Consider the following 19,238-nt stretch of genomic DNA (forward strand, 5'->3'; position numbering starts at 1 on the left):
AAAAGAAAAACAGCGTTTTAATCATGTGAACTATAAAGCTAAGTGTCTGCGCGACGGACGGGCCGCGGCCGCCAGGAGTCTTTCCTTAGAGTTTTTATGTTTGTCGTGACTAGGGTTGAAACGATTACTCGAATTAATCGATTAACTCGACACACAAAAAATCTTCAAATCGATCGAATCAATGATTCGTTTGTGCTATGTGACCACAGAGAGTGAGTGAAGAGCTTGCTATTACTCACGCTCCATGGTCACCCACCTGCTCGCACAACGCTGCACTGGATCCTGATGTACACACATTGTCAGGACATTTTAGTTCACTGGCGCTGCGGCTGGGCACTGATGGCTAGGAGGGGGAGTGGGGGAACTGATGGCACTAGGGGGAGCTGGTGGCATTGGGGGAGGAGCTGATGGCACTGGGAGGGGGAGCAACTGATGACATGGGGGAGCTGGTGGCATTGGAGGGGAGCTGATGGCACTGGGTGGGAGAGCTGAAGGCACTCGGGTAATGGAGCTGATGGCACTGGGGGAGTGGAGCTGAAAGCACTGCGGTGGGGAGAGCTGATGGCACTGGGTGGGGAGAGTTGAAGGCACTGGGGTGGGGGAGAGCTGATGGCACTGGGGTGTGGGAGAGCTGAGGGCACTAGGGTGGGGGAGAGCTGATGGCACTGGGGGAGTGGAGCTGTTGGCACTGGGAGGGGGAGCAACTGATGACATGGCGGAGCTGGTGGCATTGGAGGGGAAGCTGATGGCACTGGGTGGGGGAGAGCTGAAGGCACTGGGGGAGTGGTGCTGAAGGCACTGGGGTGGGAAAAAGCTGAAGGCACTGGGGTGGGGGAGAGCTGAAGGCACTGGGGGAGTGGAGCTGAAAGCACTGGGGGTGGGGAGAGCTGATGGCACTAGGTGGGGAGAGTTGAAGGCACTGGGGTGGGGGAGAGCTGATGGCACTGGGGTGGGGGAGAGCTGATGGCACTAGGGGAGTGGAGCTGATGGCACTGGGGTGGGGGAGAGCTGATGGCACTGGGGTGTGGGAGAGCTGAGGGCACTAGGGTGGGGGAGAGCTGAGGGCACTGGGGGAGTGGAGCTGATGGCACTGGGGGAGTGGAGCTGATGGCACTGGGGGAGTGGAGCTGATGGCACTGGGAGGGGGAGCAACTGATGACATGGGGGAGCTGGTGGCATTGGAGGGGGAGCTGATGGCACTCGGTGGGAGAGCTGAAGGCATTTGGGTAGTGGAGCTGATGGCACTGGGGTTGGGGAGAGCTGATGGCACTGGGGGAGTGGAGCTGAAAGCACTGGGGTTGGAGAGCTGATGGCACTGGGTGGGGAGAGTTGAAGGCACTGGGGTGTGGGAGAGCTGAGGGCACTGGGGTGGGGGAGAGCTGATGGCACTGAGGGAGTAGAGCTGATGGCACTGGGGGAGTGGAGCTGATGGCACTGGGAGGGGGAGCAACTGATGACATGGGGGAGATGGTGGCATTGGAGGGGGAGCTGATGGCACTGGGTGGGGGAGAGCTGAAGGCACTGGGGGAGTGGTGCTGAAGGCACTGGGGTGGGGGAGAGCTGATGTCACTGGGGTGGGGGAGAGCTGATTGCAGTGGGGTGGGGGAGAGCTGATGGCACTGGGGTGGGGGAGAGCTGATGGCACTGGGGTGGGGGAGAGCTGATGGCACTGGGGTGGGGGAGAGCTGATGGCACTGGGGGAGTGGTGCTGAAGGCACTGGCCTGGGGGAGAGCTGATGTCACTGGGGTGGGGGAGAGCTGATGGCACTGGGTGGGGGAGAGCTGATGGCACTGGGGGAGTGGTGCTGAAGGCACTGGGGTGGGGGAGAGCTGATGGCACTGGGTGGGGAGAGTTGAAGGCACTGGGGTGGCACGACTGTCACCACTGAGGTTATTGATTGGCCAGCAGCGGTGACGTGCATGTGGACACTTCCAGACAGGCGAGGACAGGAAGCGTCAGGGATGCAAACCACACAGCAGGAACCAGGTGAGGTTTTTATTTCTCCAGCCATGCCCGGCCACCCACACTTTTTTAAATTTTATATCCAATTACTGGGGGAAAATATTCTATCCAAAAAGTCTGCAATTTTGTTTATCACTTTTCTGCAAACTCTGCGTTTGCTACAAGCCATATTCCCTTATGGCAATTCCCTATTAAGTCCAGCAGCTTGGCTTCCATGCCTGGCTGATCACAGCAAAACGTGTTCAGGTTTACTGGGATATTTCTGATGACAAACACCGTAATAGTCGAGCAGTTCGGCTGATGGGGCTTATCAGCTATGTACTACAGGCCTGGTCACACGGGTATGTACTACAGGCCTGGTCACACGGGTATGTACTACAGGCCTGGTCACACGGTTATGTACTACAGGCCTGGTGGTCACACGGTTATGTACTACAGGCCTGGTCACACGGTTATGTATGTACTACAGGACAGGTCACACGGTTATGTACTACAGGCCTGGTCACACGGGTATGTACTACAGGCCTGGTCACACGGTTATGTACTACAGGCCTGGTCACACGGTTATGTATGTACTACAGGCCTGGTCACACGGTTATGTACTACAGGCCTGGTCACACGGGTATGTACTACAGGCCTGGTCACACGGTTATGTACTACAGGCCTGGTCACACGGTTATGTATGTACTACAGGCCTGGTCACACGGTTATGTACTACAGGCCTGGTCACACGGTTATGTATGTACTACAGGCCTGGTCACACGGTTATGTACCACAGGCCTGGTCACACGGTTATGTATGTACTACAGGCCTGGTCACACGATTATGTACCACAGGCCTGTTCACACGGTTATGTACTACAGGCCTGGTCACACGGTTATGTACTGCAGGCCTGGTCACATGGTTATGCACTACAGGCCTGGTCACACATTTATGTACTACAGGCCTGGTCACACGGTTATGTATGTATTAAAGGCCTGGTCACACGGTTATGTATGTACTACAGGCCTGGTCACACGGTTATGTACTGCAGGCCTGGTCACACGGTTATGTACTACAGGCCTGGTCACATGGTTATGTATGTACTACAGGACAGGTCACTTGGTTATGTACTACAGGCCTGGTCACACGGTTATGTACTACAGGCCTGGTCACACGGTTATGTACTACAGGCCTGGTCACACGGTTATGTACTACAGGCCTGGTCACGCGGTTATGTACTACAGGCCTGGTCACGCGGTTATGTACTACAGGCCTGGTCACGCGGTTATGTACTACAGGCCTGGTCACACGGTTATGTACTACAGGCCTGGTCACGCGGTTATGTACTACAGGCCTGGTCACGCGGTTATGTACTACAGGCCTGGTCACACGGTTATGTACTACAGGCCTGGTCACACGGTTATGTACTACAGGCCTGGTCACACGGTTATGTACTACAGGCCTGGTCACATGGTTATGTATGTACTACAGGCCTGGTCACACGGTAGGTATGCTTGTAGAGCATATCCATCAGCTGTAACATCCGGCACCTGCTCAGCTATCAGGAAGCTATACCATAACACATGACTATTTTCCTTTCAGGGTGTTCGGACATATCAGTTACCGATCAGAATGGGAGCTGGTGAAAGTAGATTTTAGACCCTCGTTTATAAGAGAGTGCACTGAGGAGGATTACGACTCCTGGGATCTCTCTAATACACAGGTATTGTACCATGATGGAGAAGAGGTGCCCATACAACATGCTGTTAAAGTGAAAGCCATTTTTAGCTGAAATGTTCTGTGCTAATTGATTTCTTTATATCTTTATAGCGACCGGAGCTTTGTTTTGTTACATACAGAGTCCTAAATCCACCGCATAGCCATACAATCAAATTCTAAAATTTTAGCTGTCTGCAGCCACCACTAGGGGAAGCTTAGAAGCAAACTGCATACTCAGCAATTATCCAGCTCTAGGTATACACTGTATGTTTTAAAGGGGTTATCCAGGACTTAAAGGGGAAATTCCCATCACAGACAATGGGGGGCATATCGCTAGAAGAATGGAGCAGGGAGAGTGGTGGGTGGAGGACCCCGGGTTTCCGGTGGTCCCATAGAAATGAATGGAGGACGGCTGCACATGCGCAGTGTGCCCTCCGCCACCTTCCCCGCTCCGTTCTCGGTGTAGGTGCGGGTCCCAGAGGTGGGACCCACACAGGTTCGGACTGGCCCACAGGGGTACAGAGGAATCCCACAGTGGGCCCCTGAGCAAGGTGGGCCCCTAGTCTCCCACCCCCTGCACAAGGGGCACTACATACATATATTCAATGTACAGCACCTCCACCAGCCTATGTTCATATAAAAAACTTGTTAGATTATTTATTATACTTGAATGTATCCATATGGCGGGCCCCCAAAATAAATTTTACTGGTGGGCCCTAGGTACCCCAGTCTGACACTGGACCCGCACCTATCAGACAATGGGGGCATATCCTAACGATATGCCCCCATTGTCTGTGATGGGAATCCCCCTTTAAAAAGACCTCACAGAGTGGGATTCATACTTACCTGGTTTCCAGCTCCATTGCACCCCATTGCTCTAGCACAGAGATCAGCGACCTCCGGCACTCCAGTTGTCCTGAAACTACAACTCCCAGAATCTTCCTGTTAACTTCTATGAGAGTTACAAAAACTGCCAAATAGGTGTGCATGCTGGGAGTTGTACTTTCACAGCAGCTTGAATACCCAAGTTGCTGATCCCTGCTCTAGCATCAACATCCTGTTGACGGGCACCACGTGACTGCTGCAGCCAATCACTGGACGCAGAGGTGACCTGTCAGTTGATCAGCAGGCGTGTGGGGTGTCCTACAACCGTCAATCAGATATTAAAGTCGATCAATAGTAAATGAGTGGACAACCCCTTTAAAAGGACACTATTGTCAAATATGGTTAGTAAATAGTACTTACCTGGAGTTATTCAGTTTCAAAAAATATATAAAAAGAGCAACAAATGCTATAAAATAAAAGGACAATCTGCTGACCCAGCGCAGGTGCTCCAGTGGTCCCTGTGACTTAAAGTCAGCACATGGCCGCCGCAGCCAATAAATGGTCTCAGTGATCACATGCCATACTGGTAACATCACTGCTCAGAAATGGGAGCCATAATACCAGTAGTACACCACATGATCACTGAGGCCACTGATTGGTTGCAGCGGTCATGTGCTTTTGGTAAAAAAAAAAGAAAAAAGATGGGCGGACTTCTGGATTGTCTGGGTTCCATCTGCAGAGGATTGAAGTGATGAGTATTGTTTTAGTATTTTATAGCATTTGCAGGTTTTTATTTATAACCCCTTTAAATTGATTTATATTTCTTATGCAGTATTCAAAGGGAGTCTTGAATCTCTTATTACAGCAGGATTCAAGCTGACCGGTGACATCACCAAACCTCAGATAACACTGTCCCTAAATCTGATTAGAATCATCCCTTTTCTATAGTCAATGTGAAAGCTGCTTATCTTGGATCAGGCAGAGCTGCCATTCAGTTTTACTGTACACTGTAAAACGACATTATATGTAACCAGTCTGGAGTCTAGCCTGCACTGCTGACATCTAGTGGCCAATGTGAAAATTGCAATATGTCATTACTTATTTCCATTGGAATAAACATGCATACCTGTAAAATTAATCTTAAAAAAAGTAATCTTTCTAATGACAGCATCCCTTATTTGAAAATGTCTAAAGGTCATTTACAACTCCCTGGTGTAATATTAATTGCTCAATTACAGTCTCTAGCACTGTAGAACAGAATGATTTGGGTGAGCAGTACTGTATATAACTAGTTATATACCGTATACATTATTAATACATCTGTGGCATACTCTCTAGTACATGTGCAGCTCACGGTACATTTTCCCTATTTTAGACATCCATCTGGGACCAGTTACATAGGAATCCAGTAAACCTGAAAGGAATCCCAACGAAACAGGCAGACACCATATTGCCACCAAATCCGTAATTTTCATTTAATTTCCTTCTCATTTTCATTTAATTTACATACAGGGAGACTATTGCATCATGGGTCAGCAGAGAAGCTTCCGTAAGAGAAAGACCTCTTCGTGGTGCATTAAGGGTAGGAATTTCACCTCAGCCCGTACATCAAGACTATGCCAGTGTGAAAGCACAGATTTCGTGTGGTATGTGCGCTATATATTCATTATTATATGATACAAATAGGGGTAACACTAGGACATGTTGTGTGTTTGACATATGGGTGGTAAAAATATGTCCATGTGATCGGCTCCGTTGAGTGATATTAGCTCAGTTTTCAGGACCTTCTAAATAGGGCCCTGGTGGTTGAGGGGTCCAAATGCCTCTCTGCCACATAAGTAAGCAGCAGTAGTATAAGTGGCACATGGTGGCAAGGTGGGGCCTTATCATGGATTTGTTGGGATTTAGGAGTTTCAAGTTACATCTCTAAAATAGGGAACTAATACGGACATGAAATAGATACGGGTGGATTAGTCCTTCCATTGTGATTAGCAATTTATATAAGATCACTGGAATTATTTGTGCTAAGTACTGCTGCACCTCCCCTGCAGAACCTAGGAAACCACCCACGAATAAGCAGTTCACTTGTGCTGAGTACTGCTGTACCTCCCCTGCAGAACCTAGGAACCCTCCCACGAATAAGCAGTTTACTTGTGCTGAGTACTGTTGTACCTCCCCTGCAGAACTTAGGAACCCTCCCACGAATAAGCAGTTTACTTGTGCTGAGAACTGCTGTACCTCCCCTGCAGAACTTAGGAACCCTCCCCTGAATAAGCAGTTTACTTGTGCTGAGTACTGCTGTACCTCCCCTGCAGAACCTAGGAACCCGCCCATGAATAAGCAGTTTACTTGTGCTGGGTACTGCTGTACCTCCCCTGCAGAACCTAGGAATCCTCCCACATGTAAGCAGTTTACTTGTGCTGAGTACTGCTGTACCTCCCCTGCAGAACCTAGGAAACCACCCACGAATAAGCAGTTCACTTGTGCTGAGTACTGCTGCACCTCCCCTGCAAAACCTAGGAACCCTCCCATGAATAAGCAGTTTACTTGTGCTGAGTACTGTTGTACCTCCCCTGCAGAACTTAGGAACCCTCCCACGAATAAGCAGTTTACTTGTGCTGAGTACTGCTGCATCTCCCCTGCAGAACCTAGGAATCCGCCCACGAATAAGCAGTTTACTTGTGCTGAGTACTGCTGCACCTCCCCTGCAGAACCTAGGAACCCACCCACAAATAAGCAGTTTACTTGTGCTGAGTACTGCTGTACCTCCCCTGCAGAACCTAGAAACCCACCCACAAATAAGCAGTTTACTTGTGCTGAGTACTGCTGTACCTCCCCTGCAGAACCTAGGAATCCTCCCACATGTAAGCAGTGGGAGGGGACATGAGGGTATTGGAGAGGGCAGGACCCAGAGTTAGAGCAGAGGCAGTAGGTAGCTAATAGAAAGGAGATTAATGTGAGCTGGGGCAAAGCAGGAGAACATGGTGAGTTTATGCGTTTCAGGCTGTGCATTCTATATTCTCTAAATTTGTTTCTTTAAATAAAGTGTAAGTGCTAAAACATGTTCTTTTCATGCAGTGATTATGGATTTGAACAGGAGGTCACCCAAAAACAAACTAGCCGATGTTTTCCTGATTTTTGGTTTAACCCGGAATCTCCACCAGAAGATTGCACCGTTGGACAAACCTATACAAGTACCACTGGGTAAGGACTGTATAAAGTACTGTATGCTGTAATGACCCTGAAGAGACTGGTAATTCTACCAGTGGAAAGATGACATTGCTCAGTCACATCAAGGCTGGAATTGCAGCTCCTGATTCATACTGATATGTGATAAAAGTCTGGGTGTCTATATGCTTGCAGACTATAAGTGGTCTGATCATGCAGTTCAGAGACGTAGTTAGAAAGTCAGCATGGGGGAGGGAAACACATCTGAGGCCAGAGTGGACCCCAACCTAGATAACGCCACAGTATGACCACTACAAACACCACTAAATAACCACTGAAAAATATTAATAGTATTATCACTATCACTATTATCACTATGGATAGACCAGTATTACCTCCACATAGTCACCATATGGTCGTAGGTAATAGGTTTAAACAAAAGATATGCAGACATTATAGGTGACTACACTACAGTAAAAACCAATGACAGTTGACACACGTTTTCTGATTGGAGTTGTTCATTTTCCTTATCTTCTTCATCTGGCCCAGACCTCAATGACAACTTCTTCCAGTACTTTGCTGTACCACAGAGTTCAACTGTATTGGCTTCCTTAGAGTGATGATACAGTTGAGCATGGAGCTCCTCCTGGTGTTGCCAGTCCACCCCTGGTGGGCCGAATGACACCACAACCCCCTCCCCTGCATCCCTGGTAGCTACGCCTCAGCTCCAGTTCCTCTGTCTCTTGGTCTGTCCTGACCTGGAGCGCAGCAAAACATGACCGCAAGATCAGACTACACACAAGGTTTGCTTGTAGTCAGTTACCATGGAGATACACAGATCAGCATAGGAGCTATGTACACAAAACTGTAGGGCGTGTTTTTTATTTATTTTTATAAAAGGACTGCATATTTACCTAATTTCAGATATACTGGTGCCATTAAATGCATGTAACAGTGTCCACCTTCTGTAAGAGGAGACCAAGGTCCTCAGCAGGCTGAATGATGGTTGGATGGGAGTAACGCTGTGTATAGAATAAGCCGAAGGGGCTTGACATAGGTCCCAGTAGACGGCCCACCACCAGTCATACTGTTATGGCATATTTTAGCAATTTGTTATAACATTATATGATGGAAATATCCCTTTAAATATGATTATTATGTAAGCAAAAGAATAAAAGATAGAATGGTAGTGGGCCTTTGTACACGGCTGCTCCATCAGTACAGGATGGATTGCAGCATCGTTCGCTCTCTATGACTGGAAGTCTTGAAGCATGAAATTTAAAACACTGGCTCCCAGTCCACCTCGATAACACCCGGGGAACCGCAATGAAAAATAACCCTGTTAAGATGTATGCACCTTCTAAAGCCTTAGTTCCTGAAGGGCAGTTTGATAAATAGTCCTTGTGTCCTGATTCTCTCCTGCCCGTATGCCTCTGTAATGAATGGTCGGGATCAGATGTCTGCTTTTGAAGAATGACCACTTAGATGTATTGAGCCACCACTGCTCGGCCCACAGGTACGCCATGCCTGCTCCGCGTGCCCACAACTATTAATATCAAAGAGATTTCTGATGAAACTTTCAGAAGTCTCCAGATCTGTGCTGTGCAAATCTTGCTGGCGAAGTCTAACGTGGACCTGGCATTTCCAGTATCTTTGCCTTTTATTCCATGCAGCTCGCCATCATGGGGGCTGCTTCCACGTGACATAGAATACATACCGTAATACCTCACACTAGTGAATATCATACCTCCCAACTGCCCCGGATCCGAAGTGACAGTCCCGGAACGGCCGATGTATGTCCTACTTTCTGTGCATCCTTAGGACACAGAGACAGTTGATAGCAATGGTGAAACAGGCAGCCGTCCCCTCTCTGCTTCACCATTCAACCCCCCAGCAGGCATGACGTGGTCACACATTGCTGGGCTGTGTCGGAGGAGCATGCAGGCCCAGGAATCAGTATGTATGCTCCTCATACACAGCCCAGCATGTGCGATTTGCATGTGACCTGCGAGGGAAGAGCAGGATGTGCTCCAATCATCAGGGGAATGGTCTAGGTAAGTATTTACTGTTATTTTATTAAAGGGGTTTTCAGGGATTTTTATACTGATGACCCGTCCTCATGATAGGTCATCAGTACCTGATCTTTGGGGGTCTGACACCCAGGACCCCCGCCGATCAGCTGTTTAAGAAGGCTCCTGTGAGCGCCGCGGCCTTCTCTGTGCTTACATTGTATAGTGGCTGTGCTTGGTATCGTGCTCAGTCCCATTGAAGTGAAGTCCAATCTGCCATGCTAAATAATTGACGGGTGGTGGCAGTGTGAGGGGTGGACGTTTTTCGGGGTCACTTAAATGCTTTGTAGCTTATGTGTCAGGTGAGACAGTACTATCCAAGGTCATAGGTGCAGTGAGTGGCAAAGTGCCCCCTTGTGGTCTGTTGCGTGTGATAATGGCCAAAAATAGACTGGATATCATGAAGGTGCCTATTGTGGAAAGGACACGTGAGCTGTGCTTGAGACGAGCTCTGTTTGTTAGTGTCTCTCCTACCGTCAATGAGTTCTTAAAGGGCATCTGTCAGCAGATTTGTTACCTATGACACTGGCTGACCTGTTACGTGTGCGCTTGGCAGCTGAAGACATCTGTGTTGGTCCCATGTTCATATGTGCAGTGGCATACTATGGGGAAGGCGTTGGGGGGCGGTCCGCTCCGGGTGCCGGCTCTCAGGGGGGTGCCAGAAGCAATGAGCGCTTCCATCAATACAGATGGAAGCGCTTATTGCTGGAGCGCAGGGAGCTGCGGTCCGGTCACTCACCGCTCAGCTGGCAGTTCGATCTGTGTCTGCAGGCTGAATGGTGGAGCGGGGAGAAGTCTTTCTGCTTCACCATTCGGAGCGCCGCCGGCCTGAAGGAGGGGAGAAGGGCAGGGAGCTGAGCGTTGAGTGACAGGACCGCAGCTTCCTGCGCTCCAGCAATGAACTGCAGCCTGGAAATCTGCATAAGCTCCGCCCACACAGTGCTGCAGAGCGATCTGTGCCTGCAGGCAAGAGAGGACTGTGAGCTTCAGGAACGGGACAAGGTGAGTAGTTACTGTATTTTTGTTTTTTTGACACAGAGGGGGCACAGAGGGCTTTATTACTATGGAGGGGGCACAGAGGGCTTTATTACTATGGAGGGGGTACAGAGGACTTTATTACTATTGAGGGGGCACAAAGGGCTTTATTACTATGGAGGGGGCACAGAGGGCTTTATTACTATGGAGGGGGCACAGAGGGCTTTATTACTATGGAGGGGCACAGGGGACGTTATTACTATGGAGGAGCAACAGAGGACTTTATTACTATAAAGGGGGCACATAGAGCATTACTGCTATGGAGGGGCACAGAGGGCATTACTAATGTGAAGGGGGCACAATGGGCATTTCTACTATGGAGGGGGCACAGAGCCAGAGGGCATTACTAAAATGAAGGGAGCACATTGGGCATTATTACTGTGAAGGGGGCACAGTGGGCATTATTACTGTGAAGGGGGCACAGTGGGCATTATTACTGTGATGGGGGCACAGTGGGCATTATTACTGTGATGGGGGCACAGTGGGCATTATTACTGTGAAGGGGGCACAGTGGGCATTATTACTGTGAAGGGGGCACAGTGGGCATTATTACTGTGATGGGGGCACAATGGGCATTATTACTGTGAAGGTGGCACAGTGGGCATTATTACTGTGAAGGGGGCACAATGGGGATTTCTACTATGGAGGGGGCACATAGGGCATTACTAGCGCAGTCGGCATTATTACTATTAAGGGGGCACAATGGGCATTACTGTAAAGGGGCACAATGTGCATCATTACTTTGAAGGGGCATAATGGGGATTATTACTGTGAAGAGGGCACAATTGGCATTATTACTATGAAGGGGACACAATGGGGATTATTACTGTGAAGGGGGCACAATGGGGATTATTACTATGAAGGGGAAACAAAGAGGGCATTACAACTGTGAAAGGGGTACAGAGAGGGCATATCTACTGTGAGAGGGCACAATGTGGGCATAACTACTGTGAGGGGGCACAGATCTGTACAAAACTACTGCAAAGGTTGTACAATGAGGGCAATACTACTGTGAGGAGGTACAATTTCTTTAAAGAATTGGGGGGTGCCAGAGAAAGGACCCGCCCCAGGTGCCAAACACCCTAGGCACGCGACTGCATATGTGCCCACATTGCTGGGGAAAATGAAATTTTTATATATGCAAATGAACTCCTAGGAGCAACGGGGGTGTTTTTCCATTACACCTAGAGGTTCTGCTCGCTCGGTAACTTCCGTTTCCTCTACACTTTGATTGACAGGGCCTGACATGATGTCTGGCCCTGTCCATCAAAATGCAGAGGGAACGGAAGTTGCAGATAGAGTATAGCCTCTAGGTGTAACGGCAACACCCCCGTTGCTCCTAGAGGTTTATTTGCATATATTAAAACATCATTGTTCTCAGCAATGTGGGCACATATGAACATGGGACCAACACAGATGTCTTCAGCTGCCAAGTGCACATGTAACAGGTCAGACAGTGTCATAGGTACAAATCTGCTGACAGATGCCCTTTAAGAAAGTGACAGCAACACACCCTCAGATACAGCGCCAGCCACAATGTCCTTAAATACATAGTATAGTCTTCCTTCCAGTGTCCGCCAAATACTGTGCCAGCCATGGTATTACACTGATATACTGTAGTCTCCACAGGTTCTAAGTCAGCCACATTCCCCCAAATACAGCCAGACATGTTATCCCCAAATACATTGACGTTGTCTCCCCAGGCTCATGGCAGCCACAGTCCCCGAAATACCTCCTCAGACAGTGCCAGCCTAAGTGACCCCAAATATACTGGCAGCCACAGTGTCCACAAAAATAGTGACAGCCGATGTCCCTAACTATACTGGCAGCCAGCGGAGAAAGACTCCCTGCTGTGGATTCCGAGAGGATTTCCCAGCCATGTGCTATATCTCTCTGGAGGACCTGTCATTACACAGACAATCCACTGATTTGAATACGCACAGTATAATACTTAATTTCCCCTGTGGGGGCACTGCAGGGAAATTGCACATTTACTAACAGGTTTCCTGGCAGATTACAGCTGATGGATGTGAGTCCCATTGTCACATTGTCCAAAGCGGACAACTGCTTTAAGGCAAATTATTATTTTCTGAGATAATTGTATGTCGGAATATATGGTAACTTTTAAGTGCCCCTAATGGTCTTTTCTGATCTTTGATCTTTGACTATACAAGTTAAAAAACGAATGAAATAAAATAAACCCACAATCACTTTCATGCCTCTAGCTCTGACACAATTGTTCTAAATGGAACATGTAATATATCTTAAATTTACCATGATAAAGATGAACAAAAAGTCTATTTTATGGTATTTTTTTTATTTATTTTTTTATGCACTTATATAGCGCTACTATATTCTGCAGCGCTTTACAGACATTAGCATCCAACTGTCCCCAATGGGGCTCACAATCTAAGGTCCCTATCAGTACGTCTTTGGAGTGTGGGAGGAAACCTGAGTAACCCGGAGGAAACCCACGCAAACACGGGGAGAACATACAAACTCCATGCAGATGTTGTCCATGGTCAGATTCGAACCTAGGACCCCAGCACTGACAAGGCACCAAAGGGGTATTCCCATCTCGTACATTGATGGCGTATCGCTAGGATATGCTATCAATGACAGATAGGTGCAGTTCCCACCTCTGGGACCAGCTCCTATATCCAGAACGAGCTCCCGTAAAGTGAAGGAGAGCCCACCGCGCAAGCGCATCCGCCCTCTATTTACCTCTGTGGGAGTTCCAGAAATAGCTGAGTGCAGGCTTGACTATTTCAAGCAGTCACATAGTGGTAAAGGTGGCAGCACATGTACCGTGCGCTCTCCATTCACCGCTATGGGTCTTCCGAGAACAGCCAAACACGCTTGCTCGGCTATTTTCGAAACTCCCATAGCGGTGGAGAGCACACTGCGCATGTGCGGCATGCTTTCCTTCGCTTTGTGGGCCCCATTCTGGAGGGAATACAATGACAACCTCTTTAACTAGAAAGCATATATAAAATTTTGGGTGATTTAGTCAGCACAACCCTGTATGCAGGTGCACATCGTTATGGTGAAATACATATACAAACGCAAAATACAAATGCAATAGCACTCTGCAACCAGCATTCTGCCCTGCCTCTATGCTGGATGAGGCATTGGTGTACATTTTGGCCAAAGCGTAATAAGCCACTCACCACGTCAAGGTCGCCTCTATAAGTGGTCCCTAACACTAGTTCCTACCTGTTTATGGGCCATGACAGCCACACAAAGTCCAGGGAATGCAGGTGCAGCATGCACGCCAAGCACACTCTGCTTTTAACCCCGTCCGGTGCCGTGACAGCTTTCATCGGATCCAGGGATGCAAGTACCAACATGCATGCTGAGCCCACTATATACTTCTCCTGGAGCCAAATGGCTACTGGTAGGTGCTATATAAGCAGACTCAGTTTTATACTGACTTTAGAATGCTGGTTGCAGAGTGCTATTGCATTTGTATTTTGAGTTTGTATATGTATTTCGCCATAGCGATGTGCACCTGCATACAGGGTTGTGCTGACTTAATCACCCACATTTTTTCGTTGTAGTATATATTGGAGGCGTGGCGATCTCCTTGGAGTCATGCACACCTGACCAGTCAATCTGTCCTGGAGGCTGGTTTTAAAGTCAGTATAAAACTGAGTCTGCTTATATAGCACCTACCAGTAGCCATTTGGCTCCAGGAGAAGTATATGGTGGGCTCAGCGTGCATGTTGGTACTTGCATCCCTGGATCCGATGAAAGCTGTAATGGCACCGGACGGGGTTAAAAGCAGAGTGTGCTTGGCGTTCATGCTGCACCTGCATTCCCTGGACTTTGTGTGGCTGTCATGGCCCATAAACAGGTAGGAACTAGTGTTAGGGACCACTCCATAGAGGCGACCTTGACGTGGTGAGTGGCTTATTACGCTTTGGCCAAAATGTACACCAATGCCTCATCCAGCATAGAGGCAGGGCAGAATGCTGGTTGCAGAGTGCTATTGAATTTGTATTTTGCGTTTAAATATAAAATTTTGTTCTATTTTTTTTCAACCAATAATGAATGAAAGCACAAGAGACAACTGTTACAGCTAACAGTTAATGCGCACTAAAAAGGCTGAACAGTAGCTGGTTGGTTCTGAAGACCCCAAACCCAGGATGTGAACTAGTTAAATTTAATAGTTGTTATAATATATTGACCTAAAAACTCTCCATTTCATCTGGAATTAATAAGCAGAGGAGCCGTGGCAATGTGTATTACTGCACTGCGCCTATTGATGGATGTTCTCTGCTTCTAGTCCTTTTATTGTACCTTTCCCGGCTCCTTTCTTCCCCCGGTAAATTAGGTAGATCATGGCATAGGGTCGGCATTTAGAAACGTTACGTGTCTTCCCTAGTCTTTTCGACCTCATTTTAATTCACCCGGCATTGACTGAACCATTAATTAAATTCACTAGTTAGTGTTCTCCAACCGAGCAGGAGTCCATGAAATTCCTAGAGCATACAAGCCAACGAAAGGGAAAGCTCATCTTCCATTGGAATAGACAGCCTGACCCTTTGAAAACAACATAATTGCCTACTTTGCATTTTAGGCCCATCCAATTTAAAAAGGATTTGGGTTTACTGCAAACACAAGGCTGTTTAGTAAAGCGGAGCCCGTGGAGGGGGTTATCTCCGCTTCATCTGGAGATTCTCTGTATTTCTTGCGAGGCACGACGGGCTTTAACGGTCTCTCGCTCGCATTGTGCTGTTGGAAGATCTGCATCTCTGCCATTTGTGGCTGTTATGGAGGATTAAGTGACTCGGAAGCTGCATTTACATTGTTTGCCTTTCCGGGGACTTAATGCAGAACAGTAAAGAGCAATCCTGTGACACGACATATGGGCGAAATTATTTATGAGAGTCCTTATCCGGGGCTTTGTAGACAAATAACTGAAGAAGACTGTGAGGGTCATTAAAGGTGGTGGCACTGAATAAAGATCATTTATTGATGTCTGGCTTCTTCCGAAACGCCCAGAGACCATACCTCCTAAGATTCGAACCCGAAATGCAGCAGTTTTGACCCCTCAGAAGTAGATTGATGGGTGCTCATGCTGTTTACATGACCAAGGAAGAGAGGTTTTAATGCCCCCAGCCCCGCGATCAATTGCAAGTGCCATAAAGGTGGTGCCTTCATGTACATTGTCATGGGCTCTCTGCACTGAAGACTTCCCAACCCATCCCCTCTGCTCAGATTGATGGCTCTACCCAGGGGTGCGCCACCAATGAGGCCAGGTGAGGCGATCGCCTCAGGCAGTACCATGTAGGGGCAAGAGGGGGGCAGCGGAATCGCCTTAGGCAGCAGAAAGGCTAGGTGCGCCCCTGGCTCTACCATCCAACCAGGAGTAGTTGGGGAGGATTTGATACAGAGAACCCAGGACCGCCTCAATGGCACTTGCAATTGTGGGGCCAGGGGTCTCAAAACTTCTCCTCTTTGGTCATGCAAGCCGCCTGAGCACCCAGCGAGGTATGTTTAACAGCTTTACCCCTCTGTGAATTTTATGACTTCCTTCCCTCACCCCACACTTAAAGGAGTTCTCCCATGATTAATGTAAAAAACGAAGAAATCAGACATCCTATAGTACATGACAATCTCTTTCTAACAAACCTAGAACCTAGAGTCAATGAGATTTGTCATATGTTGTATTCGATCATAAAACAATGGGGATTATTCGGCTACCACTATATAAAACATGACGTTGGGGTTGTCCCATAAAAAATATTTTACATTTTTTTAGACCAGCACCTGGATTTGAATTCTTTAGTAATTGTATGCGAAAATGTAAAAAATTTAATATAGCCAGTGAACTATTCACTGAAATCTATGTGTACAGCGCCACCTGCTGTTTGCTCTTTTTCTAATTTCTCTGTCCTGCTCACTGAGATGGTTACATGTGCTCAATTCCATCCTTCAACTGCCACCAGCTGCAGCAGAAAGGACACGCCCCCTGAGAAAGGACACGCCCTGTAAAGTTGCCCGCTTGAAATAAAACTAGCAGAGCCATTGGAGCAGTGAATTAGGAGATCTCTGGGTCCATGTGAGGTACAGGGCTGGTCCTAAGTTCATTATAAAGTGACTGCCATGTACTATATGATATCCGATTTTCATTTTTTTTACATTAATCATGGAATAACCCCTTTATTATAGGGACTGGGTATTGCGGATGTTCTAGCGGCCATCTAGTGACCCATGTCCTCAGCTCTATACACAAAATCCCGGTGACAGGTTCCCTTTAAATGAAACTCAACCTTTCATTAACACCAGTCATCAAATCTACAGTGTAATATTTGTAACATGTATGTAGAAACCATCAACAAGCTGGGTAGCTGGGACCGCTATCACCCTGAAATCTAAACTCCCCCGCGGCGCCACCACAGGAGAAATTAGGAATGACGTGGTGCCCATTGAAATGAATGCACAAACAGCTCAAGGCTCAGCTACGTATGGATATATATATATACTGTATATATATTCCCCCTAATTTGTCTGTTATATTACAGATATAGGAAACTCATATCTAACGTGTGTGAAGGAGGCATCGACCTGCAAGAAAATCTACTACGTAATCAGTGTCCTTTAATTGCACCAAAAGGTTTGAGAATCATCATGAAAGGAGACTCCATGGCTGTAAAGCCAGGAGAAGACATCACGTTTATGGTACAGCAGGAGCAGGTAACTTATTAGTGATACCAAATAAAGTACATTTCTGACGTTTATAATAGAGTGCAAGGTATGGTTTCCTGTAACTACTGCCCAGAATCTTCTGTCCTGATTTCAGACCCTGTTCACACTCTCTCGTGTAGGTTTTTCTTCTGCATTTTACCCTGTTGAGTTACACCCTTTATAAAAAAAAAGACTAGAGCTGCTTTTACAATGCTGCTAATTGTCATTCGAAATAGTCAAGGAATGCTTGGAGATTTCACCTCTGAAGCGACGGAATTGTAAATGCAGCTCTGGACTGTAACTTAAAGAGTCACCTCAGAGTTCTGGCTTTCTGTAAGTGTGATTTACCCCTCCTTATTAGCTGTCTGAGATCTCTTGTGGGAAGTGAGGTCACTGCATAACAGTACTGGCAGAAAAGAGACACCCCCTGCTTCTGAGAGAAATGCATCTAGCTCTGCAGCTGAAACAGGGAATAATGAAAGAGACTTTAGGGAAGCCCCCAAAAAACACCAGTTCCTTCACAGTTATGATTGTACAAAGAAGCACAGCCATTATGCAGACTTAAAAAAATAAAATAAAATCAGTTATGCTTTAAGCTGAAACAGTGTAAACAATATAATGTTACAAAGTTGCTCAACTTTTTATATAGAATCATTCTTTATGTTTGTGAAATGGTGGACAAAATTGGATACTTTGTTTAAGAAATCATAGCTGACAAAATTTTTCTGTTCAGAGGCATTCCTCCAAAAAAAGCATATACCATGCACATAACATGGGATCCTATGGGCAGTGATTGCCACATTGTGCCGATACAGTGGCATACGTTAGAGCCTTCTGTTGTGTCTGTATGTCAAGAAATCCTCCTGAGCTGTACCTCTGCTCTGGTGGGAGGCTTAAATGTAATGTGAACAGAACTTTACCTATACTATAAAGGGGCTTTCCGGGTCTTACATATTGATGACCTATGCTGGGGATAGTCCAAACATAGTCGACGGCAGCATGTCCTTCAAGGATTTCTTTAATATTCAAAATGAGTCCATAAAAATGTACAAAAGGTGCCAAAGATTGTGCAACGTTTCGTTTGTAACTTTTTGTACATTTTTATGGACTCGTTTTGAATATTAAAGAAATCCTTGAAGGACATGCTGCCGTCGACTATGTTTGGATTATTTAAGGGCCAACCATAGAGGATCGGTGGTTGCTGACTGGCTGGGCATTCCTAAGGAGGTCTGGAGGGTATATTACTGCTGCTTTCACATTGCTTTTTCTACTATCCTGGGGATAGGTCATCAATATCAGATCGGTTGCGGTCCGACACCCCCGTTGATCCGCTGTTTCAGGCAGCAGTAGGCGCCGGAACCTGTACACTGCACATAGCCAGAAGCAGAAGACTCTGTCCACTGTATGGTGGCCCTGCTGGGGTACTGCACCTTAGTAAGGCCTCTTTCACACGACCGGTTCTTTTTTTACGTTTAGGGGCCATTTTTTGCATTCCGTATACGGTCTGTATACGGAACCATTCATTTCAATGGTTCTGGGGAAAAAACGGAATGTACTCCGTATGCATTCCGTATTTCCGTTTTTCCCTTCCGTTGAAAGATAGGACATATCCTATTATTGCGCGCAAATCACGTTCCGTGGCTCCATGCAAGTCAATGGGTCCGCCAAAAAAATGGAACACATACGGAAATGCAGCCGTATGTCTTCCGTATCGGTTCCGTTTTTGCGGAACCATCTATTGAAAATGTTATGCCCAGCCCAATTTTTTCTATGTAATTACTGTA

General features: G+C 47.2%; 1 protein-coding gene across 2 annotated transcripts in view; it reads left to right on the forward strand.

Moving 5' to 3' along the window:
* SORCS2 (sortilin related VPS10 domain containing receptor 2) overlaps positions 1-19,238 on the forward strand; it is an 894,852-nt gene that overhangs the window by 822,465 nt on the left and 53,149 nt on the right. For both annotated transcript variants that reach the window (XM_040419144.1, XM_040419145.1), the window contains exons 15-18: positions 3,548-3,668; positions 6,002-6,135; positions 7,568-7,693; positions 17,292-17,463. In XM_040419144.1, the coding sequence (XP_040275078.1) occupies positions 3,548-3,668; positions 6,002-6,135; positions 7,568-7,693; positions 17,292-17,463 (553 nt within the window). The remainder of the gene's footprint in view (positions 1-3,547; positions 3,669-6,001; positions 6,136-7,567; positions 7,694-17,291; positions 17,464-19,238) is intronic.

The sequence above is a fragment of the Bufo bufo genome, chromosome 2 (genome assembly GCF_905171765.1).
Source record: "Bufo bufo chromosome 2, aBufBuf1.1, whole genome shotgun sequence".
Taxonomy (NCBI): Eukaryota; Metazoa; Chordata; class Amphibia; order Anura; family Bufonidae; genus Bufo; species Bufo bufo.